The sequence below is a fragment of the Dendrobates tinctorius genome, unplaced genomic scaffold (assembly GCF_039654945.1).
Source record: "Dendrobates tinctorius isolate UK_male_01 unplaced genomic scaffold, ASM3965494v1 ptg000040l, whole genome shotgun sequence".
Classification (NCBI taxonomy): domain Eukaryota; kingdom Metazoa; phylum Chordata; class Amphibia; order Anura; family Dendrobatidae; genus Dendrobates; species Dendrobates tinctorius.
Genome location: NW_027361708.1, coordinates 16,902,286 through 16,929,002, shown reverse-complemented (window position 1 = coordinate 16,929,002; position 26,717 = coordinate 16,902,286). Strand labels below are relative to the sequence as shown.

Here is a 26,717-nt window from a genome sequence, read left to right as displayed (position 1 = left end):
TGTGAGCGCGCGCCCAACGAGGAGCAGGAAGCAAGGCAGGAGCACGCGCCCGTCGGAGAGCAGGCGACAGAGCAGGAGCGCGCGACAGGTAAGTGTGCTGGGGAGCGGGGAGCAGCGGTGAGACCCGGGGCGAGTGCGGCAGCGGCGTGGGAGCCGGCGGGGACCGCGGCGTGACAGATTTACCCACACATTTCTAACACTCAGGTCTCTAGGCCTCGTAATCCAGTGTGGATGAAACATTACTTACTCATCACTCCCATTATTACAGTGGCTCCCTATCTCAGTGAGTATATGTTGGTTTACTTCTGTATGAGCCTCATCCATAATCTCAGATATGATGACATAAAAATTTGATACATTTGTGTAGACATTTATTTTCAGACGTTCAGCAGTTTAGTGAACAAGAGCAGTCTTGGTAGGTCCGCTTTTTTCGTTCTCTTCCTTTATCCAAACCTCACCTTTTATTGTTTAACCCATCCTCCCAAGCACTAAGGCACTGTGCACTGATTAAAGTTTTTTCTTTTGTTTTGTTTTTCATTTGGTTACTGATCCTATTTGAAGCATCTGATTTGTCTGTATATATTTTTATTGACCTTGCAGTGTACTGATGAAGGCTTAGGCCTCTTTCACACTTCCGTTTTTTACAATCAGTCACAATCCGCCAGGTTTTGAAAAAAACGGATCCTCAAATTTTTTTTGAGGATCCGTTTTTTTCCCCATTGACTTGCAGTAATGGCGGATTGTGACGGATTGCTGTCCGTTGCATCCGTTTTTTTTGAGGATCCGCCAAAAATTGCTGTCCGTCACCATCCTCAAAGATGGCGGATCCTCCAGACACTCATCAAAAAAAAACAAAACTCTCTCTCTCTCTCTCTCTCTCTCTCTCTCTCTCTCTCTCTCTCTCTCTCTCTCTCTCCTTCCCGGCCAGCATTTCCCTCTCCTTCCCGGCCAGCATTTCCTTTAAATTTCCGCATTTTCAGGATCCGTCTAAAAACGGATCCTGTGCCATCCGTTCACATCAGTTAACAATGGATCCGCTTGTATGACTTTTTGGCGGATTTGAACTGATGCAAAAAACTGAAGTGTGAAAGAGGCCTTACTGTTACAGCCGAAACGTTTATATGTGACTGCAAATAAAACTCTTCACTTATGACAAAAAGTTGAGTGCCAAAAAAATTTTTCCACGGATAGCAGGACTGCGAGGCTGCTGCAGGGAGCACACAAGAACGGGACTGTGAGACTGCAGAGAGCACACGAAGAAGCGGGGCCCAGTGTGCTAGGAAACACAACGATCAGGCGCCTCCCTCAGGGGGAAGCGGCCTGATATGCCCCTGTCTGGTCTGCCATTGGTCAGGGGGTGCTTCCGGGTCAGGACATAGCCGGAGCACAAGAAGCAGAAGGGAGGCACGGCCGCGGCCTATGGCGCATGCGCATTGCATGCAGAGACGCCGTCGGCCGCGCGCCTGTCAGAGGTGACCGCTGTGGCTGTCGGGCGGCGAGGGGCTGCAGTGTGGGAGCGATGGCCAGGTGAGTATGCAGAGACGGCGTGGGAGCGGAGGCTGGGTGAGTATGTCGGCATGGCGTGACACGGGGTTGGCCATGCACCTCATGACTAAGTATCTCCCACTTATTAAAAAGTTGGAGAAATTGGACCGAATTAGGCAATAAAACACCTGAATTCACAACATTTTTGTGCACAATTTTTGTGATATGTCAAACAGTTTTACTGCAAAATTCTGGCAAAAACTGATGAATCATGGCCAAGATATTAAATTATAAACAGAACATAAATCCACTTGTTAAATAATTTAATAAACCAGTTATTTTTATGAACTGACATTTCATATGGTCTAAACTGAGTCTGTTTTCTGCTTGACACTACAAAACTGCTGATATTAGTTCCAGTTAAAGTAGAATGCAGAACCATCCAGGCCAATGTGTTTTGATCACGGTGCTTTGTGTACGTGCATCAGGACCCTGGTAACAGCAAAAGTTAGTGTTGTGTCCCCCTGTGTAAAGCTCATAATGACACTGCCCCTGCTGTATAAATACCAAGAGTACCATCCGCACAGCAGTTCAGGAACCTGGAAATGATTTTAAAGGATCTCCTTATTCTGCTTTTTGTGCTGTCATTAGCACAGGCAACCTCACCTCAACATATTATCCATCCCAAGTTTCTTCACCTGGGTGAGTGTTTTTTTTCACATCTGATGACTTGATGAAAAACAATGTATTAGTTGGCAGCTTTCAAAATTCAAAATATATGAAACATGTTTCCATATTTTAAAATATAGCAAACGATGATAATAGAAGGTTTGTGTTTGAGGATCTCCAAGGGTTCACAGATGAGGAAATCTGCCCTCTCCAACCAGGGCTGTAATTATAGTTAGTGCAGCCCAAGGCACCGAGATCTCTCTTTAACTAGGAATCCCCTGTGCATTTTGGGAGAATTGGCAAGTATAGTATTAATTTAAGGTGTTTTTCCATTACTGGGGCGACCTCTTCTCAATCAATATCTTTTCCTCATAAAATACACCTATACTCACCTCTGTTGGCAGTGCCATTCCTGTGACATTGGCACTTGGACTTCTAGTGGTCGCGTGATGTTATGTCACGTGAGTCCTGCAACCAATCAGTGGTCTCTTCTCTCTCACTTATTAAGGACATAACTGACATCCGGAGCTTTCACTTCTTCCAGGTGTCTGTTTAGTCCAAGGGAAGTGAGAAGGAAGAAGAAACTGATTGGCTGCAAGGTTCATGTGACATAACAATGTCAAGGGACCGCTGAGAGACCAAGTGACAATGTCACAGGAATGGCACTGCCACCAAAGGTGAGTATAGGTATTATTATTTTATGGGGAAAACATATTGATTGAAAAGGGGTTGTTCCAGTAGTGGAAAATCCCTTTAGTAGGTTTGTCTCGGATTTCATTTCTTCAGACAGAAATTAATGATATGAATATATTATAAAATACCTGTGAATTATCTTCCTTACCTAACACCACCATTACAGCGGTCCTAGCTGGTCACTGCTAACTTTATTGCAGTGATCATGTGCAATAGAGATGAACAAAAAGATCTGTATGACCCTGGACCATGGTCCAGTGACCATGTTGGTGGTCTTTTTTCACCAGACTAGAGGCCTGTGAGTCACCTCCAACCCGTTAGCATCCCCAGAGCCATTCCTGTTTAGTAGGCCTGGCACAACGTCATGTTTCATTGTGCCTGAACAATGTAGTCGCAAAGCTTATTAATCAGGAAAAGTGTCTAAGATTTTTTCAGGTAGAAAGGGGATTGCATAGCTCTGGCCCAATGGCTATGGACTAGAGATGTGGCAGCTGGGCCAGGATTTTATGAATAATCATTCTCCACTCTAACATGCCATACATCCACTTGTCCACTAAAGCCAATCACTGACCTCAGGAGTGATGCTTGCATGTATCACTGGCTGCAGTGGTCATGTGGATGTATGGTATCTTTGCTAGAATAGCAGTGCTAGTAACATAGTAATGTAGGGAAGGTGACCTGACGGACGGACGGACGGACGTGTCAGAATAGAGAAAGATAGGTTTGCACAGTTTAGACAGGTGTCAGTTACTACAGTGGGGAAACAGCTAGGAAAGTGTAGTGGACGTGCAGTACCTTGAGTTGACCATTAGATGGCAGGGAGGAGTGTGAGCAAAGGAATTGACATCAGCTTAGGGCTTTAGAAACCGTTGGTCATGGGGGGCGGAGTTACAGTGACAGGGGACCGGAAGTGCTATAAATACTGAGGGAGGGTTCCAGAAAGTTCCAGTTCCCAGGGGGAGCTCCAGTGACAGGAGGACTGCGACAGTTCGTGCGCTGTGAGGAAATCCATACCAGGGGGACTGAGGAGAGAGAACGTCAGGGGGGTGGTCCTGACAGGAAGAACTGCAGAAGAGATGAGACACCGGGTGTGGGACACCGTGTTGGACACGACGACTGATCAGTGGAAGTGCTGTTGGTTTATGGGCCTAAGGCGGCCACAGTGACGGACCTGTCAGGAGCGTCGACAAGTGCCGAGGGGACGGTGTATGCATACACGTCCCCAGTATAGAGTACGGTGTGTAAGAAGCGGCCCTGGAAACGGAGGGCCGTGAGGTAAAGAAAGTGCGGTGTGCTCTGAGGCCGTCAGACAGACGGCGAGTGAAATAAACTTGGACCTGTTGCACCCAGAATCTGCCTCCATCTTGTCTCTGTTTTATCTCTGCGCAGTAAGAAGAGGGAGCACCCCCCCAGCTCGGCCCACCGACCCTACAGTAACATAGTAACATAGTTATTAAGGTTGAAGGAAGACTTTAAGTCCATCTAGTTATACCCATATCCTATCCTAACTTGCCCTAACATGTTGATCCAGAGGAAGGCAAAAAAAAACCCATGTGGCAAACAGTAAGCTTCACATTGGGGAAAAAAATTCCTTCCCGAATCCACATATGGCAATCAGACTAGCTCCCTGGATCAACGCAATATTAAGGAAACTAGTGTATATACCCTGTAATATTATACTTTTCAAGAAAGGCATCTAGTCCCTTCTTAAATTTTGGTAGGGAATCACTCATTAGAACATCATATGGCAGAGAGTTCCAAAGTCTCACTGCTCTTACAGTAAAGAATCCGCGTCTGTGATTATGCTTAAACCTTCTTTCCTCCAGATGTAGAGGATGCCCCCTTGTCCTCGTCACAGGTCTAAGAGTAGAAAGATCATTACAAAGGTCTTTGTACTGTCCCCGCATATATTTATACATTGTAATAAGATCACCCCTAAGTCTTTGATTTTCCAAACTAAATAACCCCAAGTGTAATAACCTGTCTTGGTATTGCAAACCCCCCAGTTCCCTAATAACCTTGGTCGCTCTTCTCTGCACCCGCTCCAGTTCAGCTATGTCTTTCTTATACACCGGAGACCAGAACTGTACACAGTATTCTAAGTGTGGTCGCACTAGTGACTTATATAGAGGTAAAATTATGTTCTCCTCATGAGCATCTATGCCTCTTTTATTGCATCCCATTTTTTTATTTGCCTTTGCAGCAGCTGCCTGACACTGGCCACTAAATGTGAGTTTGTCGTCCACTCATACACCCAGGTCTTTTTCAGTGATAGTTTTGCCCAGTGTCTTACAATTAAGCACATAATTATACATCTTGTTTGTTCTACCCAAGTGCATGACCTTACATTTTTCCCCATTAAAGCTCATTTGCCATTTATCAGCCCAAGCTTCTAGTTTACATAAATCCTCCTGTAATATAAAATTGTCCTCCTCTGTATTGATTACCCTGCAGAGTTTAGTGTCATCTGCAAATATTGAAATTCTACTCTCTATGCCCCCTACAAAGTCATTAGTAAATATGTTAAAAAGAAGCGGGCCAAATACTGACCCCTGTGGTACCCCACTGCTAACTGTGACCCAGTCCGAGTGTGCTCTATTAATAACCACCCTTTGTTTCCTATCCCTGAGCCAGCTCTTAACCCACCTACACATATTTTCCCCTATCCCCATTGTTCACATTTTATGTATCAACCTTTTGTGTGGCACCGTATCAAAAGCTTTTGAAAAGTCCATGTACACCACGTCCACTGCATTCTCTTGGTCCAGTCCGGAAGTTACCACTTCATAAAAGCTTATCAGATTAGTCTGACAGGAACGGTCCCTTGTAAACCCAGGTTGATATTGAGTCATGAGGTTACTCTTCTTCAGATACTCCAGTATAGTATCTCTTAGAAAACCCTCCAGGATTTTACTCACAGTTGAGGTTAAACTTACTGGCCTATAATTTCCAAGTTCAGTTTTTGTCCCGTTTTTGAATATTGGCACCACATTTGCCATACGCCAGTCCTGTGGTACAGACCCTGTTATTATGGAATCTTTAAAGATTAAAAATAATGGTCTATCTATGACTGTACTTAATTCCTGCAGTACTCGGGGGTGTATCCCATCCGGGCCCGGGGATTTGTCAATTTTAGTGATTTTAAGACGCCGCCGTACTTCCTGCTGGGTTAAGCAGGTGACATTTAATGGACAATTTTATCCCTGATCATGTTATCCGTCATGGGATTTTCTTGTGTAAATGCTATTGAAAAAGAGTCATTTAGCATGTTGGCTTTTTCCTCATCCTCATCCACCATTTCACCCAGACTATTTTTAAGGGGGCCAACACTATCATTTTTTAGTTTTTTACTATTTATGTAGTTAAAGAATATTTTGGGATTATTTTTACTTTCTCTGGCAATGAGTCTCTCTGTCTCAATCTTTGCTATCTTGATTTGCTTTTTACAGAATGTATATAATTTTCTGTATTTATTTAATGCCTCATCACTACCTACTTGCTTTAATTCTCTAAATGCTTTATTTTTATCTCTTATTGCACCCATTACAGCTCTATTTAACCATAGTGGTTTCCTCCTATTTCTAACATGTTTATTCCCATACGGTATATATTGTGCACAGGTTCTATTCAGGATGCTAATAAACGTCTCCCATTTTCTTTGTGCATTTTTATGTCTCAGGATATCGTCCCAGTTAATTGCACCAAGATCATCTCTCATCCGTTGGAAATTTGCTTTCCTGAAGTTCAGTGTCCTTGTAACCCCTCTACTACACATCTTATTAAAGGATACATGAAAACTTATTATTTTGTGATCACTATTACCCAAGTGACCCTCAACCCTTATATTTGATATGCGGACTGGCCTGTTGGTTAATATTTGGTCTAGCAGTGCCCCCCCTTGTTGGGTTCTGAACCAGTTGTGAAAGGTAATTGTCTTTCGTAGCTGTCAAAAACCTATTACCTTTGCTGGAACTGCAGGTTTCGGTTCCCCAATGTATGTCAGGGTAGTTGAAGTCCCCCAAAATAATGACTTCTCCTTGAGTTGCTGCTTCATCTATTTGCTTGATTAGGATATTCTCTGCTGCTTCCATTATTTTTGGAGGCTTATTTCAAACCCCTATCAGTAATTTATTATTTTTTCCCCCTCCCCTTATCTCCACCCACAGGGACTCTACATTTTCATTAGATTCATATATATTATCACGCAGGATGGGTTTTAAGGATGATTTTACATATAAACACACGCCTCCCCCTCGCTTATTTGTACGGTCATTTCTGAACAGACTATAGCCCTATAAATTAACCGCCCAGTCATGGCTCTCATCCATCCATGTCTCAGATATCCCCACCATGTCATAATTAAGTTCCAACAAAATTAACTCTAATTCCTCCATTTTGTTGGCGAGGCTTGTGGCATTAGTATACATGCACTTTATGTAACTCTCTGTACCTCTATTCTTTCTTAAATTATTAAGGCTATGTGCACACGTAACGGAACTCTCGCGGAAATTACCGCGAGAATTCCGGAATTCCATTCCGTGGGAAAATCGCATTTTAAATTCCCGCGATTTTCCCGCGGAAAAACTAGCATTTTGCAAGCGTATTTAGCTTGCAAAATGCTAGCGTTCTCCAAGCGATCTGTAGCATCGCTTGGAGAACTGATTGACAGGTTGGTCACACTCGTCAAACATTGTTTGACAAGTGTGACCAACTTTTTACTACTGAGACCGCCTATGCAACATCAGTAGTAAAAGATAGAATGTAAAAAAAAAAATAAAAAATACTGTTATTCTTACCTTCCGACGTCCCGCGCATCCGTTCCCAGTAATCCTTTGCGAAAATGCCCGCGATGGCGTCCGTTCTCGCGGGATCGCGACGTCTCGCGGTAATTCGCGATGACGTCGCGCGAATGACCACGAGACTTCGCGATCCCGCGAGAACGGACGCCATCGCGGGCATTTTCGCAAAGGATTACTGGGAACGAGAGCGTGGAGAGAGGCGGGAAGGCTGCGGGGAACGTCGGAAGGTGAGAATAACAATATTTTTTATTTTAATTCTATTTTTTACAGGGATATGGTACCCAAAGCCCGGAGGACAGTCTCCTCTCCTCCGGACCGTGGGTACCATCCGCAAATGTTCTGCTTACTTTCCGCATGGTGTGCACAGCCACATGCGGGAAATAAGCGGAACAATGCATTCCTATGGGTGCGGGATCGCCGCGATTCCGCAAAATAATGAGCATGCTGCGTTTTTTACCGCGAAGCGATTCTGCCGCGGTAAAAACCGCAGCATTAGCACAGCATTGCGGAATCCCATAGGAATGCATGGGATGCTTATTTTTCGCGTTTTCGTGGCAAAATCGCGCGGTTAAAACCGCCGCGGAAACGTGAAAAAAAGCCACGTGTGAACTCAGCCTAACTGTTCTAACCCCACCCCCATGCCACCCCAATTTCATTATTTGTGCCCAGGTCTCTATTTGCACTGTCTTCTCCTCCTATAAAAAGGAATACCCTCCCCCCATCCCAAGTTTAAACACTCCTCCAACCTTCTTGCCATTTTCTCCCCCAGCACAGCTGCACCCTCCCTATTGAGGTGCAGCCTGTCCCTAGCATAGAACCTGTAGCCAACTGAGAAGTTGGCCTAGTTCTCCAGGAACCCAAACCCCTCCTTCCTACACCAATTCCTGAGCCACTTATTAACCTCACTAATCTCCCATTGCCTCTCTGGCGTGGCACGTGGTACAGGAAGTATTTCCAAAAATACCACCTTGGAGGTCCTTGCTTTAAGCTTGCAGCCTAATTCCCTTAAATCATCTTTAAGGACCTTCCACCTACCTCTAGCTTTGTCATTTGTGTCAATGTGCACCATAACCACTGGATCCTTACCAGCCCCTCCCAGTAATCTGTCAACCCGATCAGCGATGTGTCGGACTCTAGCGCCAGGTAGGCAGCACACCGTTCGACGATCACTGTCTTTGTGACAGATTGCCCTATCTGTTCCCCTAATAATTGAGTCTCCCACTACCAGCACCTGTCTGGCCTGCCCTGCTCTCCTATTTCCCCCTTACTGGAGCAGACACTCCTCCGGCTTTCAGAGGACATGCCTTGCTGCAGCAGTGCTACTCCTGCACTAACACTCCCCCTCATCTGCCAACTTAGCAAACTTATTGGGGTGTGCCAGATCAGGACTAGCCTCCCTGGTGCTCTTCCCTCTACCCCGCCCTCTAACTGTCACCCAGCTGGCTGCTTCACTGTCCTGCAGCTCCAACCTAGGATCCCCCCTCATCTATCCCATTGAGCGTCCGCTCAGTGAGCAGAAGACTCCTTTCCATATTGTCTATGGATCTCAGTGTTGCCAGCTGCACATTTAGATCCAGTATCTGGGCTTCCAAGTGCACAACGTGCTCACATCTCACACAGCAGTATGCACCCTCGACCAGCTGTTCAAGGATTTCATACATGTGGCAAGTCGTACACTGGAAGGCATTGGCAATAGTGGAGCACATCCTAATGGAGATTGCACAAGACAGAAAAGATAAGAAAAAATAAATAAAAAGTTTTAATAAAATATAACAGTAATTCAGTAATACCTACCTTGGAAACTCCCTGAATCCAAAGTCACTGAATCACAAGTCACACACTTACCACAGTTTGCACTTACACTCAGGTCACACTCAGCTCGTTCACACTCGCTCAGGCAGAAGATTTAAAAGATATTTTTTTTCCCTTTTACCAGCAAACCACCCTGCTGCTCAATGCACTTCCAAAAGGAGAACAGCGGGAAGGAGGCAGAAAAGTATTGAGTTTGTATTGCTTTTTTGTTTAAAACTTTTCCTGCTAATTTTGTGTTTTTTTATTAACAATGGGCTACCTTTTTAATAAATGCCACCTACAGTACACACACAGAAACAAATGTACTGTATATATAGGGGTAGGCACATCATTGGTGCAACCTGTTCAATCTCACAGGGGCCCAGGGAGTAAAGGGGTCCATTTCCATTTCCAAATGCACAGGGTTGTATGCATCCTCTAATATGTGTGTGTATGTACATATATATTTGTATAGGAAAATAAGTATTTAATGCAATACCGACTTTGCAAGTTTTCCCACCTCCAAAAAATGGAGAGGCGTTTTGATGTGTGCGGCGACCGCGCGGAAACGCAAAATTTTGCATTTCCGTGCGGTCGCAGCACACATCAAATCGCCGCATGCGGACGCATCCGCATACAATGCATGTCCCTGTGTACCCAATGTTAAAGATAGGTACGCGTGGGCGGAGCTTCACAGAGGAAGAAAGGAGGAAGTGGCTGCCATCCGCAGCCCTCCTCATCGCTAGTGTGAAACTAGCCTTAAGCTTTCATCCTAATTCTCTGAAATAATTTGTAAGGCCCCTCATTCAACCTCTAACTTTTTTCATCGGTTCTGATTGTGCACTGTAACCGCTGTGTCCTCACCCAGCCCTCCCAGTAATCTAACACAAATCCCATGAAAAATAACATGGAACAAAGAAGAGATCCCAATAATACAAAAATCATTTTATTCAAAATTGTTTAAAAATGACAAAAGCATAATGCCATATAGGGGACGCCATAAACACTCAAAAAATCATCATGAGGAGAACATACATGACCCAGACTAGAACATGTGTAAACCAATCGCATAACAATACATGTCAATTATCCAGATTTCATTCTATAAAAGACCATAAATAATGTCCAAAATAGATAATATTCAAAAAATTATCCCTCCCCAAAAAGTGAGAAAAGTCTCTCTGTGAACTCAAGGCATGAATACTATAAGACCGTGTATAAATGACACAGTCACCATGTGAGGCAATACCTAATCAAGAAAGCGCCACAGTGCACAGAGAAAATGATGTCTAATTACCTCTATAGGAGAGTGTAATCCAGCGTCCCCTCACCCCGACGCGCGTTTCGCCGCCTGCTTCTTCCGGGGGCGTGTCCAGGGTGAGGGGCGGCAGAGTTTAAATAAGAGTAGAAATTAGGACATGACCAATAAAAATGGTCGGCGCATAATGTTATAAAACACGCCTCCATCGCCAATCAGATGAAGCGGCGCATGACGCCGCTAAACACGCCCCTATGACGTACTTCCCCCAGCGCTCAATGAACCGCAAGCTCAAAGCTATGCGTGTCAATATCAGAGCGTCGTAAGGAAGTGCCGGAGGCCGTGACAGGCCAAATTACATACCGGGAGTGACAAAAAGAATCTAATGTTAGTTACAAACCATATAATTTAAAGTGACTAGTGCACGAGAACCTTAATAGAAGTGTATATAATATACATTATTATTTATAATCCTAGTGAATCGTGACTTTTGCATACAACATTATCACTTATAAAAAAGTCATGATATTCACATGACAACAATAAAGTGCATTAGTGCTGTATATACCACCTAATTGGGACACAAACCTTAATGTCCCCATAACAAGTGACACATTATATATAGAGACAAATATGATGAAAATGACATAGTGCACTCTCATTAACCATACAAAACACATATCACAAAAACACATATCGTGGACAATATCATAAAGAATACATATATATTCAAATTATGCTGTCGTGAAAAATATAATACAACATTATATAGAGCTTGAATCTTGATTGTAGAATCATCCACAACAGAATCTCTAATCCCGGATGTATAATAACGGACACAGTAATGGAATGAAGACTACTCTTATACTGCAATCAAGAAAATACTGTTAAAATAATAATAAAACAAATAATGACCCCAAACCCATAAAAAAGATACCAGATTACAAAAAAGCAGCAAATCCCATATTTTCATTTAAACCCAAAGGTGTAAGAGTACTTAACCGGTAGATCCATCTACTTTCAAGTTGAGAAAGAATCCTGAAGACATCACCACCTCTAACACCTAAATCCACCTGATCAATGGCTTTAATACACAAACCCTGAGGATTACACCCATGATACTTCTTAAAGTGCCTTGGAATGGTTTTTAAAGAAGCAAGATCCTCAATTTTCTGGGCCTTTTCTATGTCCAAAACATGCTCCCTTACGCGAAACTTCAACTCCCTAGTGGTTAACCCAACATAAACCTTTTTACAGGGGCACTCAGCATGGTATACCACCCCTTTAGAAGAACATGTAAGATGTTTCCATATTACATACTGTCGTGACTAGTGTTGAGCATTCCGATACCGCAAGTATCGGGTATCGGCCGATACTTGCTGTATCGGAATTCCGATACCGACTTCCGATATTTTTTCAATATCGGAATTCGGCATCGGAATCGGAAGTTCAAAGTTGATTGACAGACTGACGTCATCATGATGCGCGGTGTGTGCGCATCATGATGCGCCGTCATTTCGGGCCTTCCGGGGGTCTCTGCCGGCCTGCCGGGGGGCTGTGCCGGCCTGCCGGGTGGCTGTGCCGGCCTGCCGGGGGGCTGTGTGGACTGCCCGGGGTCTGTACCGGCCTGCCGGGGGGCTGTGCCGGCCTGCCGGTGGTCTGTGCACCCTGTGGGGGTCTGTACCGGCCTGCCGGGGGGCTGTGCCGGCCTGCCGGTGGTCTGTGCACCCTGTGGGGGTCTGTACCGGCCTGCCGGGGGGCTGTGCCGGCCTGCCGGGGGGCTGTGCACCCTGTGGGGGTCTGTGCCGGCCTGCCGGGGGGCTGTGCCGGCCTGCCGGGGGGCTGTGCTGATGTCCGGGGGTCTGTGCAAGCATCGTCCGATGGGACTACAAGTCCCATCGGGCGATGCCTGCTACCATGACAGTGATTGACACATTAGCCAATGATGGGACAGTAGTAGTCCCATCATCCGGCTAATGTGTTAAATGTTAAAAAAAAATACTACATACATACTACATGCATGCTACATACATACTACATGCTACATACATACTACATATATACTACATACATACTACATACATGCTACATACATACTACATGCATGCTACATACATACTACATGCATGCTACATACATGCTACATACATACTACATGCTACATACATACCACATACATACTACATACATACTACATATATACTACATGCATGCTACATACATACTACATGCTACATACATACCACATACATACTACATACATGCTACATACTACATACATACTACATACATACTACATGCATGCTACATACATACTACATACATACTACATGCATGCTACATACATACTACATGCATGCTACATACATACTACATGCTACATACATACCACATACATACTACATACATACTACATACATACTACATGCTACATACATACTACATATATACTACATGCATGCTACATACATACTACATATATACTACATGCATGCTACATACATACTGCATGCTACATGCATGCTACATACATACTACATACATACTACATGCTACATACATACCACATATATACTACATACATACAATACATTCATACAATACATCCATAGACATACAGTACATATAACATAGAGTAACATACTTACCAATACTTGTCACATTGTTCCCCGAAGCCATTGTCTTTTCCGGAATAAATATTAACATAACAAACCACAAAAATACTCACCCACGATCCGAAGCAGTCCACGAGTGTGTCCCACGACGATCTTGGGTAGAGAACGGCAGCATCAGCTGATGCTGCCGTTCTCTACGGGCTGCAGGAATCCAATGATGGAAGGTAAGTATCCTTAGGGACTTTTTTTTTTTTTTAAGTGGCGGAGGAATACAGTGCGGAAGGATACTTACCTTCCATCATTGGATTCCTGCAGCCCGTAGAGAACGGCAGCATCAGCTGATGCTGCCGTTCTCTACCCAAGATCGTCGTGGGACACACTCGTGGACTGCTTCGGATCGTGGGTGAGTATTTTTGTGGTTTGTTATGTTAATATTTATTCCGGAAAAGACAATGGCTTCGGGGAACAATGTGACAAGTATTGGTAAGTATGTTACTCTATGTTATATGTACTGTATGTCTATGTATGTATTGTATGAATGTATTGTATGTAGTATGTATGTAGTATATATGTGGTATGTATGTAGCATGTAGTATGTATGTAGTATGTATGTAGCATGCAGTATGTATGTAGCATGCATGTAGTATGTATGTAGTATGTATGTAGCATGTAGTATGTATGTAGTATGTATGTAGTATGTATGTAGCATGCATGTAGTATATATGTAGTATGTATGTAGCATGTAGTATGTATGTAGCATGCATGTAGTATGTATGTAGCATGCATGTAGTATGTATGTGGTATGTATGTAGCATGTAGTATGTATGTAGCATGCATGTAGTATATATGTGTTATGTATGTAGCATGTAGCATGCATGTAGCATGCATGTAGTATGTATGTAGTATGTATGTAGTATATATGTGGTATGTATGTAGCATGTAGTGTGTATGTAGCATGCAGTATGTATGTAGCATGCATGTAGTATATATGTAGTATGTATGTAGCATGTAGTATGTATGTAGCATGCATGTAGTATATATGTAGTATGTATCATGTAGTATGTATGTAGCATGCATGTAGTATATATGTAGTATGTAGCATGTAGTATGTATGTAGCATGCATGTAGTATGTATGTAGCATGCATGTAGTATGTATGTGGTATGTATGTAGCATGTAGTATGTATGTAGCATGCATGTAGTATATATGTGTTATGTATGTAGCATGTAGCATGCATGTAGCATGCATGTAGTATGTATGTAGTATGTATGTAGTATATATGTGGTATGTATGTAGCATGTAGTATGTATGTAGCATGCAGTATGTATGTAGCATGCATGTAGTATATATGTAGTATGTATGTAGTATATATGTTGCATGTAGTATTTATGTAGTATGAATGTAGCATGTATGTAGTATGTAGTATGAATGTAGCATGTATGTAGTATGTATGTAGCATGTATGTAGCATGTAATTTTTTTTATTTATTTTTTTACATTTAACACATTAGCCGGATGATGGGACTACTACTGTCCCATCATTGGGTAATGTGTCAATCACTGTCATGGTAGCAGGCATCGCCCGATGGGACTTGTAGTCCCATCGGACGATGCCTGCACAGACCCCCGAAGCCTGCACAGACCACCGGCAGGCCGGCACAGCCCCCCGGCAGGCCGGCACAGCCCCCCGGAGCCTGCACAGCCCCCCGGCAGGCCGGCACAGCCCCCCGGAGCCTGCACAGCCCCCCGGCAGGCCGGCACAGACCACCGGAGCCTGCACAGACCCCCTGGCAGGCCGGCACAGCCCCCCGAAAGGCCCGTACAGACCCCAGAGAGGCTGTACAAGGGCAGGAAAGGGTTTTTCTTATTCCGATACCGGAAGTCCCATAGACTTGAATGGGACTTCCGGTATCGGAATCGGCGATACCGATACTTTTTTTAAAGATCGGCCGATACCATCCGATACGATACTTTGAAGTATCGGACGGTATCGCTCAACTCTAGTCGTGACCCATCAAAATTACCAAATGTTTTGGATTTAACCAAATTCAAGCAAGCCTTACAAAGACCACAAGGGAAAAAACCTGGTGTCAATGATGCCCTACCAGAGTTGGTCCCTTTTTCGCAATGGCTATGAACCAGGAAATCCTTGAAATTAGCCGATCTTCGTGCCACAAACTGTGGAACTATAGGTAAAACTTTTTTAAGGACCGGATCCGTCAATAAAATCCTCCAATGTTGGTTAATAATACCTCGTAAATTTTGCCACTGCCCATTAAATGTGGAAATGAATCTAATCACATTACTATCCACCTCTTTCCTTTTCACATTATTATACAGTAGCTCATTACGAGAAGTACGAACCGCTGTGTTATAACCTCTCCGGATCATCCTACGACTATAACCTCTATCTTCGAATCTCCTGGTTAGCTCTAAACTTTGTTTTTCAAACGATACTGAATCAGAACAAATTTTCTTAACTCTTAAAAACTGACCTATGGGAATTCCACGGACAGTACTGATAGGGTGAGATGAATCCGCTTGTAAATAAGAATTCACTGCTGTGGGTTTCCTGAAAACGTCCGTATGTATAATTCCATCTGAAGCATCTATCCAAATATCCAAAAACTCCAGACATCTGCCAGATTTAAAAGTGAGTTTAACATTAATGTCATTGCTGTTGAGTTCTTTCATAAATAATCCTAATTCCGCTTCATTGCCTTCCCAAATGAAGAGCACATCATCGATGTATCTCATCCAATTATTTACTTTATCAATATCGCCAATTTTATCTCCCAAAAAAATCTCACGTTCCCACGCCCCTAAAAAAAGGTTAGCGCAGGAGGGGGCACAAGAGGCCCCCATTGCTGTACCTTGGCATTGAAGAAAGATCTTGTTATCAAAAGTAAATACATTGTGATTCAGGATGAATTCTAGTAGAATCAAGAGGAGGTCCACCACTGAACTTTCGACATTACTTGCTCATAAAAACCAAGCTGTAGCTGCTATGCCATCACTATGTTTAATTGAAGTGTATAACGCCTCCACATCAGCAGTCACCAAAATCTGATTATCCTCCAATTGCATCTGGTCAATACGTTGCAATGCCTGATTGGTGTCCCTAATAAAAGAAGGCAATGTGGAAACAATAGGCTTAAGGAAATGGTCTATGACATCAGAAATAATCTCACATAAACCCCCATTCCCAGCAACAATAGGTCGCCCTGGTGGATCTAGGGCATTTTTGTGTACCTTGGGAATGAGGTAAAACGTGGCAAGTCTGGGTTGAAGGTTCCGGATTCTATCCAAAAATGTCTTAGTAATGAGACCCTTGGAAAATGCTTTTTCCAAAATCACGACCAATTTCTGTTGGAAAAAAGAAGTTGGGTTATACGTTAGTCTCTTGTAACATTCCTCGTCCTCAAGCAATTTATAGGCCTGTCTTTCGTACATCTTTTTGGGCCATATAACTAAATTGCCCCCTTTGTCTGCTTGCTTGAATAAAACATCCTCCCATCCCCGAAGTTCTTGAAGGGCATCTCTCTCAGCTCCAGACAAATTATCCTTATTTTTTTGATTGGAAGCCAATGTTTCAATATCCTTGGTGACCAACCTGGTAAAAACCAGGCCTTTATCAAGGGTTAATTTGTAAATGTCCAGAAATTGGGCCACTCAGGCAAGGTCCTGGGAATCCCTTTGCTTATCTCTATTGCGGATACATCGGGCTGCACCAGAGCTGTATACACAATTAGGAGCTTTTATGGGGTATTACAGCCTTTACAACTAGCTACTGGTGATTTTTTAGAATAAGCTGCCGTACCTGAGAAATAGCACAATTTCTGGACATTTACGAATTAACCCTTGATAAAGGCCAGATGGGCCGAAACGTTGGGCTTTAATACTCTGCTGTACAAGTTTATATATTGGCTGTGAATTCCCAGTGCATAAAGAGATGAAATAAAAAGATGAAATAAATGAATATATTTCTGGAAGCAACTTCGTTTTTGATATTGTTCTGAGTGCTAGAGGTGTTTTGACATTAGATTTATTTAATTCTCATACTTAATGGTTATAATATCCCCATTACATATATTATGTATACCATATATATGGTTGCGCCTCATATGTGGTCTAAAGCCACCCCTTGCAGGCCAAAGACTGGAAATAATTGGGGACATTTTAGGAGGGGACACTTAGTGCTCCAATTTGTGCTCCACGGACAGAATGACCCCGCTAAATAGATGTCATGCTCGAGAGATAAGAGGATGTAGGGTGCATCCGGAAAACCATCCGGAGCACAGTGCGATATCTTTGCATCACTTCCGGCAGACCTGCACTTCACTGTGCGGCCAACCACTGGAAGTGATAACAGACGCCAGCCAATATGAGGGTGAGTAGGAGAGCATATAAGAAGGGCATGCTAGTGATGACTTCTCTGTACCAGGCTTTAATCTGACAGGTTTGACATAACTAGTTGGACCTGACATGTGGGTTACCTCCTAATGCAGGAACTTTTACCTCCCCACATACTATTTACTACCCTGATAAATTCCCCAAAAGATGGGGGGAAATGCATACAGAGATTTTACACAATCTGGTAGGTTCATCTTTGTAGCCTTACTTGGGAACTGTCCTTGTAAGGTTAGGAGCAATACAGGGCCACGACAGGGGATATCAGAAATTCCCCCCTTCCTTTCATATAGTCATCTTATGTGCTTCTGCGTACCTGCAACCTGCAGAGAACTACTTCGAAAGTGGTGAGATCAAACCATTTTTTATTGAGCACTGGTAACTTTTGCACTAGCACTTTAACACTTTGTGTTGTTTGTATGATCTATCCAGTTTTCGTTAATATATTAAAAGTTTTGTGTTAGTTTATAGAATCTCTCCTTGGTACTTGGTCATAAATTTTTCTGAGAGTATTGACTAGTGATACTCAGAGTCGGACTGGAGTACCTTGGGCCCACCAAAGAAAAATCATTCTTGGGGCCCACCATCATACCTCCCAACTTTTGAAGAAGGGAAAGAGGGACAAAGGTTGCAGCGTGCTGTGGCAAATTTTAGGCCATACCCATTTCACAACTAGTCACACCCATGTCCATGCCCCAACCACACCCATTTAGAACAGCTGATCACTCTGACTGGTACTGAGGGCACAGTGGCTGGCATTATGGGCACAGTGGCTGGCATTGTGGGCACAGTCGCTGGTACTGTGGGCACACTGACTGGTACTTTGGAAAAGAAAGAACAGAGAGAGAGAAAAAAGAAAACAGAGAGAAAGAAAGGAGAGAGAGAGAAAGAAAGAACAGAGCAAAAGAAAGAACAAAGAGAGAGAGAGACAGGAAGAACAGAGAAAGAGAAAGGAAGGGGAAATAAAGAAAGAAAGAAAGAAAGAAAGAAAAAGAAAAAACAGAGAGTGAAAGAAAGAGGGGAAAGAACAGAGAGCGAGAAAGATAAAGAAAGAACAGAGAGAAAGAGGGGAAAGAAAGAGAACAGAGAGAAAAAAAGAAAGAAAGAAAGAAAGAGGGGAAAGAAAGAACAGAGAGAGAGAAAAAGAACAGAGAGAGGGAAAGAAAGAACAGCGAGAGAAAGAAAAAGAACAAAGAGAAAGAATGAACAGAGAGAAAGAAAAAAAGAAAGATTAGAGAGAGAAAGAACAGAGAGCGAAAGAAAGATTAGAGAGGGAAAGAAAGAACAGAGAGAGAAAGAAACAGAGAAAGAAAGATTCTATAAAGATACTATAGCAGCCTGGCTCCCATTGTAGTGTCCACCTGAGCCTCCCGGTGCAGGACATATCATGATCCGCTCACATGGCTGGCATCCCCGAATCCAAAGTGATCCCGCTGTCCACACTGTTGGAGGAGGACACGGTGATGGATCTGAAGCATTCCCTGAATTGCCTCCATAGTTCCGTCACAATCTCCTCCCGAAATTACCTCATTTCCGGTCAGCTTCCAGCACGTCACTTCCGGTGGAATGTCACGTGCGAGTTTTAAAGTGCTACTCGGGGCTCCGCCGAGTACACCTATGTCCGCAGGAAAAGTAAGCTCCTGGCCGGGATAGTTGAGCAGACTCTCCAAATCGGGACAGTCCCGCTGGATCCGGGATGGCTGGGAGGTATGAATGCTCCCCACCATACACCCTGTACACGCACAGCTCTGCACACCTCATACACACATGGGTCCGCTTTGTATGCCTCGTACACATGGCTCCGCTCTGTACACCTCCCACACACGGCTCCATTCAGTACACACATGGCTCCACTCCGTAAACCTCGTATACACATGGCTCTGCTCCACTCCGTACACACACAGCTCAGCTCCGCACACTTCGTACACACAGGGCTCTGTTTTGCACACCCCATACACACGCAGCTCCACTCCGTACACCTCGTACACACATGGCTCCGCTCTGTACACCTCGTACACACATGGCTCCGCTCACCTTGTATACACACAGCTCCGCTTCGCACACCTCGTACACACACGGCTCTGCTCCATACACCATATACACACACGACTCCACTCCGTACACCAAGTACATGCACAGCTCCGCTCCGCACACCCTATACACACGCGCCTCTGCTCCGTACAACCCATACACTCACGGCTCCGCTCCGTACACCTCGCACAAACACAGCTCTGCTACATCCACCCTGTAAACCCCTCCTGACCCCACACATAAACTCTCCTTCATCCAGTACCATGACAACCAGCACAGTAGAGTCCTGCATACACTGAGGCCCCTGATCATGTGACCCCTGACTCCTCCCCTCCTGTGACCTCATCATAGGTCCTGTGCGCACAGAACAACCCAGCGATTGCTGGGATTTATAGGATGTGGAAATGGCTGGCACAGTGCTCTCAGCTGGATGAGGGGAGTTTGCGTCTAGTCTCGGAGTTGTGCCCAGTCGCTGATGCACCTGACATCTGCACACAGCACAGCCAGTCAGTTGTAGGCACTATTGACATGCAGGGCAGGGCAGAGACTAATGAAGGAGGCAAGAGCTGAGGCTGGGGGATGGGCCCACCGGAGGATCCTCCGGTGTCCCGGTCCCTCAGTCTGACCCTGGTTATACTGACCACACTATTGCTGACTCTGATAAACAGAGGAAACCCTCGACAAGTTACCCCATTTTGGAAACTATACCTCATGAGGAATCCATCTAGGGGTATAGTGAAGATTTTTAACCCTCAGGCGATTCACAGAATTGTATAACATTGGACCGAGTAAAAAAAAAATGACCATTTTTCCACTAAAATGTTGCTATGGCCCAAAGCTTTTAATTTTCAAAAGGGCTAAAAGGAGAAAATGATTGGTTCAATTTGCTACTCAATTTCTGCTGTGTATGCCAATACCCCATATATGTTCGAAAACAAATTTTGAGGCACAGTGCAAAGCTCAGGAGGGAAGGTCAACCACATTACTGGTGAATATTTTGCGGTTATGGTTTATGGGTGCCATGTCACATCAGCAGAGCCAATGAGGTGCCATAACAGCAGAACTCTTCCATAAGTGATGCCATTTTACAAACTACACCTCTGAATGAATACATCTAAGGGTGCAATGATCATATTGACACCACAGGTTTGTCACAGAACCAGTGTAAACCATTGGGTGATGAAAAAAAAACAATTACATTTTTACCACAAAAATTTTGTTTTAGCCTCAAATTTTATATTTTCACATGGGGTAATGGGTAAAAATGACAGCAAAATTTGTAACACAATTCCTGCAGAACATGGCAATACCCAAAATGTGACTGTAAATTGCTGCTTAGCCACATGGCGAGACTTGGGAGGGAAGGAACGTTATTTGACTTTTGGAGGACAGATTTTCCAAGAATAGTTTGAGGATTCCATATATAGAGCCCCTAAGCGCCAGAAGAGCAGAATCCTTCTTCAAGTGATTTTGGAAATTACACCCCTCTGGTAATTTATCTACATGTTTAGTAACGACATTGACTTCATGGGTGTTTTCTAGAAACAAGCATCAATGGATGTTGCTGAGTGAAAATTCCAAATCTGCCATTGTAGTACCAAGTACATTGTAATGTCCAGTAAACTGTAGTGTACAATACATTGTAGTGCCCAGTACATTGTGCCCAACTCTTGCTTCAGGAGACATGCACCCTGTAAATTAAGCAGACTCTCATCACTACAGAAATGCCAAACATGGGGATGCTAAATGTGGTTTAGGCACATTTTGTGGCTTAGAAGGAGGGGGTATTTGAATTTGGGAGCGCAAAATTCTAAGGATTTCTTTTGGGGTGAGACATTTCACTTTTCCAGAGCCTTTATGAAACCAGTAACGTGATAGCCCCCTATATTTCCGTTAACAGACGACAAACCTGTGGGGACTTGTTTTTTTTGTGGACTGAGTTGAATCTTTTTATTTTGAACATTTTACATAAAATTTTGAATCACAAAAACGCTGAACACTTGCGTCAAGGTTTTCAATTACATATCCGAGTGAGATGATTCAGATGAAACCAATAGAAACCCTGTGATCCATAGGCCAGACAGCATCCACAGTGTCTCCATCTGCCTCATTATTCGGATTCTTTAGTCAGGGGTTCTGTCTGTATCATTTATTTCAGAGATTTACATGGAAACCCCAGTGCAAGCACTCAGTGTAGAGCGCTGGATAAATGTGAGCTGAGCCTTACTGCGATCTTTGGGAGGCAAAATAAAAAAATCAACAGCAGGTGAAGAATTGGTTTTGTCTATTTTATATGCCGTTCCCTGTGCAGTATAAGTGCAATTACCAGATTTATACTTTTTTTATGTTTTGGTTTTTTTTTGCATTGCCATATTTTAAGTGCTATAATTTTTCTATATTTCTACCGACAGAGTCATGTAAGGGCTAGTTTCTCACAGGATCAGTTGAAAAATCTTTGGCCACCATTTTGGAAGACCTAAAACCTTTTTGATCACTTTTAATTCCATTTTTGAAAGGCAGAATGAACAAAAAACATCAATTCAGGAATTGTTTTGTGTTTTTTATGCTGTTCATCATGTGGTGAAAATGATAAGACATTTTTATCCTTCAGGTCAGTACAATTACAGCGATACCACATTTATATATTTTCTGTTTTGCTGCTTTTACACAATAAAAAACATTTTATAAAAAAAGAAAGAATTATTTTTGCATCACTATATTCTGAGAGCTATTTCTCCACTTTTGGAGCTGTTTGGCAGTTTGTCTTTTGCAGTACAAGATAACATTTTCAGCGATACCATTTTTATTTACATTTGACTTTTTGATCACATTTTATTCCACTTTTTTTCTGACTGAATGAATAGAAGAAATCCAGCTTCCCGTTCCTGGAGAAATTTTCTGATGGTATGATAAAAAGCTTCATTTTTTGCCACGTTTATTTATTTATTTTTTATGGTGCTCACTGAAGTGGTTAACTAATATCAAAAATTTATAGATCATGTCGTTCCAGATGCGGTGGTACTAAATTTTTGTACTGTGTTTATTTTTGTTTTTATATTAATATATGTATTTATTGGTGTAATATCTTTTTTCATTTTTTTATTCTTTATTTTGATTGATTTTCAATATTTTTACAAATTTTTAAAACTTTTTTACCTTTTTTTTCATTGCCCCAATATGGGACATCAACATTCCCTGCCCTGAACAGTGAATGATTTTGCGTTGCAAGGTCTTAGATTAGTGAATCATACACAGGCAAGAGGCATGTCAGCTCCTAGTCTGAGCAGGAGTTTACAGGTTACCATTAGTGATGAGCAAGTATACTCGTTGCTCAGGTTTTCCCGAGCATGCTCGGGTGTCCTTAGAGTATTTTGGCGTGCTCGGAGATTTAGTTTTCGTCGTCTCAGCTGCATGATTTTCAACTGCTAGACAGCTTGAATACATGTGTGGAATTCCAGTTTGTTAGGGAATTCCCAAATGTATTCAGCCTGTCTACAAGTCGCAAATCATGCAGCTGAGACAACTAAAACAAAATCTCCAAGCACGTCAAAATACTCGGAGGACACCCGAGCATGCTCGGGAAAATGTCCATCATTCGGAGAATATCAGCATCACATGATCGCCTTGTGCTGATCGGAGTAGAGAGGGAGCCTCCTATGCACACCTATCGATATCGCTGACGCTATTGACAGAGGCATCAGAGGGGTTAAAATACCCGCGATCAGCTCTACCACCAATCACGGAAATTAGTGCAGGCTGTCAGCTATGATGTATATCTGACTCCCACTGATGATTGCGCCTGCTCTGCTAGGTGTATGTGTACGGCGCATTTAGTGAAGGGGTTAATTGTCTTCCTGAGAATAATAGTGTTGCAAAGCTCTACAATCCCTGTTGAATAGTCCAATACCATTATTCCTGTCGCATAGAATTACCTGCATTTAATCAGTCATCAGGGCAGAGCTGCTTCCAAGAAAAAAATCACACAAGACTGTTAGCAAGACTATTGTGGTATGATAAATGTTGCTTCAAATCTCGCACATGTGTGTCTGCTAACTGGTCTACAGGCATGCAATGTAAGGGCCCCATCACACATAGCGACTCACCAGTGATCCCGACAACGATATCATTTTGTCAGGATCACTGGTGTGTCTGTACATGATCGCTGGTGAGCTGTCAAACAGGCAGCTTCACCAGCGATCAGGACCAGCGACACGCGGGTAACAAGTGACGCATGTCGCTTAGGCCGGTTTCACATTAGCACTTTTTCAGCGCGCGCACGGCCGGGGGTAGCTCCGCCCCCGAGCCGGCTCTCTGCCCGGCGTGCCCGCCCCTTGCTTGTAGCGCCGCCTACTAGCGGACAGCGGCGCCTGCGATCGGCGCACCCTATCTTTAGCATAGGGTGCGCAGATCGTGCGCAGGCCGTGCGCTATTTGCGCTTTGACCTGCGCTGCGCACCTTTGACGGTGCGCCGTGCGCGCCAAAATCCGAAAAGTTTGATTTTGGCGCGCACGGCGCACCGCCAAAAGTGCGCAGCGCAGGTCAAAGCTCAACTAGCGCACGGCCTGCGCACGATCTGCGCACCCTATGCTAAAGATAGGGTGCGCCGATCGCAGGCGCCGCAGTCCGCTAGTAGGCGGCGCTACAAGCAAGGGGCGGGCACGCCGGGCAGAGAGCCGGCTCGGGGGCGGAGCTACCCCCGGCCGTGCGCGCGCTGAAAAAGCGCTAATGTGAAACCGGCCTTAGTTACCCGCAGTGTATCTTAGTTACCAGCACGCTGATGCAGGGAGCTGGTGACCAAGATACACATCGGGTTTCTAGGCACCGCGCGCCCCTTAGAAACCTGATGTGTAGCTTGGTTACCAGCTCCTGGTAGCTGGTCTCCCGCTTGTCACACGCAGCAGTGCGTGCTGGCCAGCGGGAGACCAGCGACCCCAGAAAAGTCCAGACATTTCCACAGCGATCAGCGATAACCGGCAGGGGGGCCGGTCGCTGATCGCTGTCACACACAGCGATCTCGCTGGTGAGATCGCTGTTGCGTCACAAAATTTGTGACTCAGCAGCAATCTCGCTAGCGAGATCGCTCTGTGTGACGGGGGCTTTAGACATCACTACGACGTCAAAGATTTTTCACATACACAAAAAAATGGTCCAAGTGTCATTACTGGTTTGGATCCGAGTTTCATCAGTGTTTGGTTAGAGTCAGATTTTACCATCCATGTTTCATCCGTTATTTTCATATATGAGTAAAGAAAAACCCTAAGGGTATGTGCACACGTTGCGGATTCGTCTTCAGATTTTTCCACGCGGAATCTGCAGGTCAAAATGCCTGCATTTTACCTGCGGATTTAGTGTGGATTTTGCCTGCGTTTTTACACCTGCGGATTCCTATAATGGAATAGGTGTAAAAACGCTGCGGAATCCGCACAAAGAATTGACATGCTGCGGAAAATAAACCGCTGAGTTTCCATTCGGAATTTTCCGTAGCATGTGCACAGCGGTTTTTGTTTTCCATAGGATAACATGGTACTGTACAGCCCCTGGAAAACTGCTGCGGATCCGCAGGGCCAAATCCACTGCAGATCCGCAGACGAATCCGCAACGTGTGCACTAGGGTGACCGCAAAAAATTGATGTCGGAATTTTGTCCGTCTGGACCCACAAAACGATTCCCCTTTCCAGATATTGAGATAGCCAAAATTTGAGCTCGATCAAACGACGTTAACCCGTGCCGATCGTCGCTCAAAGTTTGAAAAAATCCAAATTGAGGTATTTTAAGATTTAGGTATTTTGCATAGTCTGTTAGACTATAAAGAATGTGACAACAACATTGCAGAAATAGCCCTGACCAAATTTTCGAACCATTTGTGGTATTTGAATGCAGAGTTGGTGGGATTATCGTTTTTTGATCCCACCATTACAGACAATAAAAAGTTGTTAATGGCTAATAAATTGCTCAGTAGCACAGATGAACCATCAGAGCACGCTAGGGTTGTAAATCCAAAAGTTAGGAAAGAAAAATTAAAAGAGGTAGGAAGTAACCGACTTTAACGACCTTCTGACAAAAGATGAAGAACAAAAGCAATATGTCCTGCAAGTTGTAAGCAAATGCCGAGCATTATATTCTGACGTTTCAAAAACTACTTTAACAAAAGCTCTAGAATAGATTAGATAACTATGTAAAATTATCAACTCATGTAGGTTAGCGTGCTCTGATGGTTCATCTGTGCTACTGAGCAATTTATTAGCCATTAACAACTTTTCATTGTCTGTAATGGTGGGATCAAAAAACGATAATCCCACCAACTCTGCATTCAAATACCACAAATGGTTCGAAAGTTTGGTCAGGGCTATTTCTGCAATGTTGTTGTCACATTCTTTACAGTCTAACAGACTATGCAAAATACCTAAATCTTAAAATACCTCAATTTGGATTTTTTCAAACTTTGAGCGACGAGCGGCACGGGTTAACGTCGTTTGATCGAGCTCAAATTTTGGCTCTCTCAATATCTGGAAAGGGGAATCGTTTTGTGGGGTCCAGACGAACAAGATTCTGACATTTTTTCCCCCCCATATGAGATCGGGTCACCCTAGTGTGCACATACCCTTACAAAGCTTCTCCTATACTTGAAAATCATGTACCGAACACAAATGTGAATTTCTTCAGTCTGAAAGAGGCCTAAAACTCCATCCAGCTGCATTGGCACACTGCAGTTGCACGGGTAATTGGGAAAGGTACTGATAGGTAATGCAGATTTGGTCAGTTTATTTCTAGTAAAATCTCCACTTTACTGCTCATACCTGGGGAGCAATAAGGAGCCACAAAGGCAAGATTTCAGTCTGCTCAGCCTACCCTGAAAGCAAATAATTACAGCTCTCCTAGTAGCTACCTACCCAGTATAGATGAGCACACAGAATATAGCTAGCGGCTATCTTTGTGTAAGATGTGATAGTTCCTAAGTCTACATATA

General features: G+C 43.7%; 1 protein-coding gene and 1 long non-coding RNA gene across 2 annotated transcripts in view; one reads left to right on the top strand and one right to left on the bottom strand.

Moving 5' to 3' along the window:
* The first annotated feature begins 2,090 nt into the window (after window positions 1-2,090).
* The window catches only part of LOC141088741 (elastase-1-like), a 53,206-nt gene continuing 28,579 nt past the window's right edge, over window positions 2,091-26,717 (top strand). Inside the window, exon 1 of the mRNA XM_073574918.1 lies at window positions 2,091-2,187. Coding sequence (XP_073431019.1) covers window positions 2,091-2,187 — 97 coding nt within the window. The remainder of the gene's footprint in view (window positions 2,188-26,717) is intronic.
* LOC141088740 (uncharacterized) lies at window positions 10,362-16,678 on the bottom strand. The gene is made up of 4 exons (XR_012232037.1): window positions 16,562-16,678; window positions 16,183-16,430; window positions 15,805-15,947; window positions 10,362-11,562 (listed from the first exon to the last, which is right to left on the bottom strand). It is a non-coding gene; the product is annotated as an uncharacterized lncRNA (long non-coding RNA).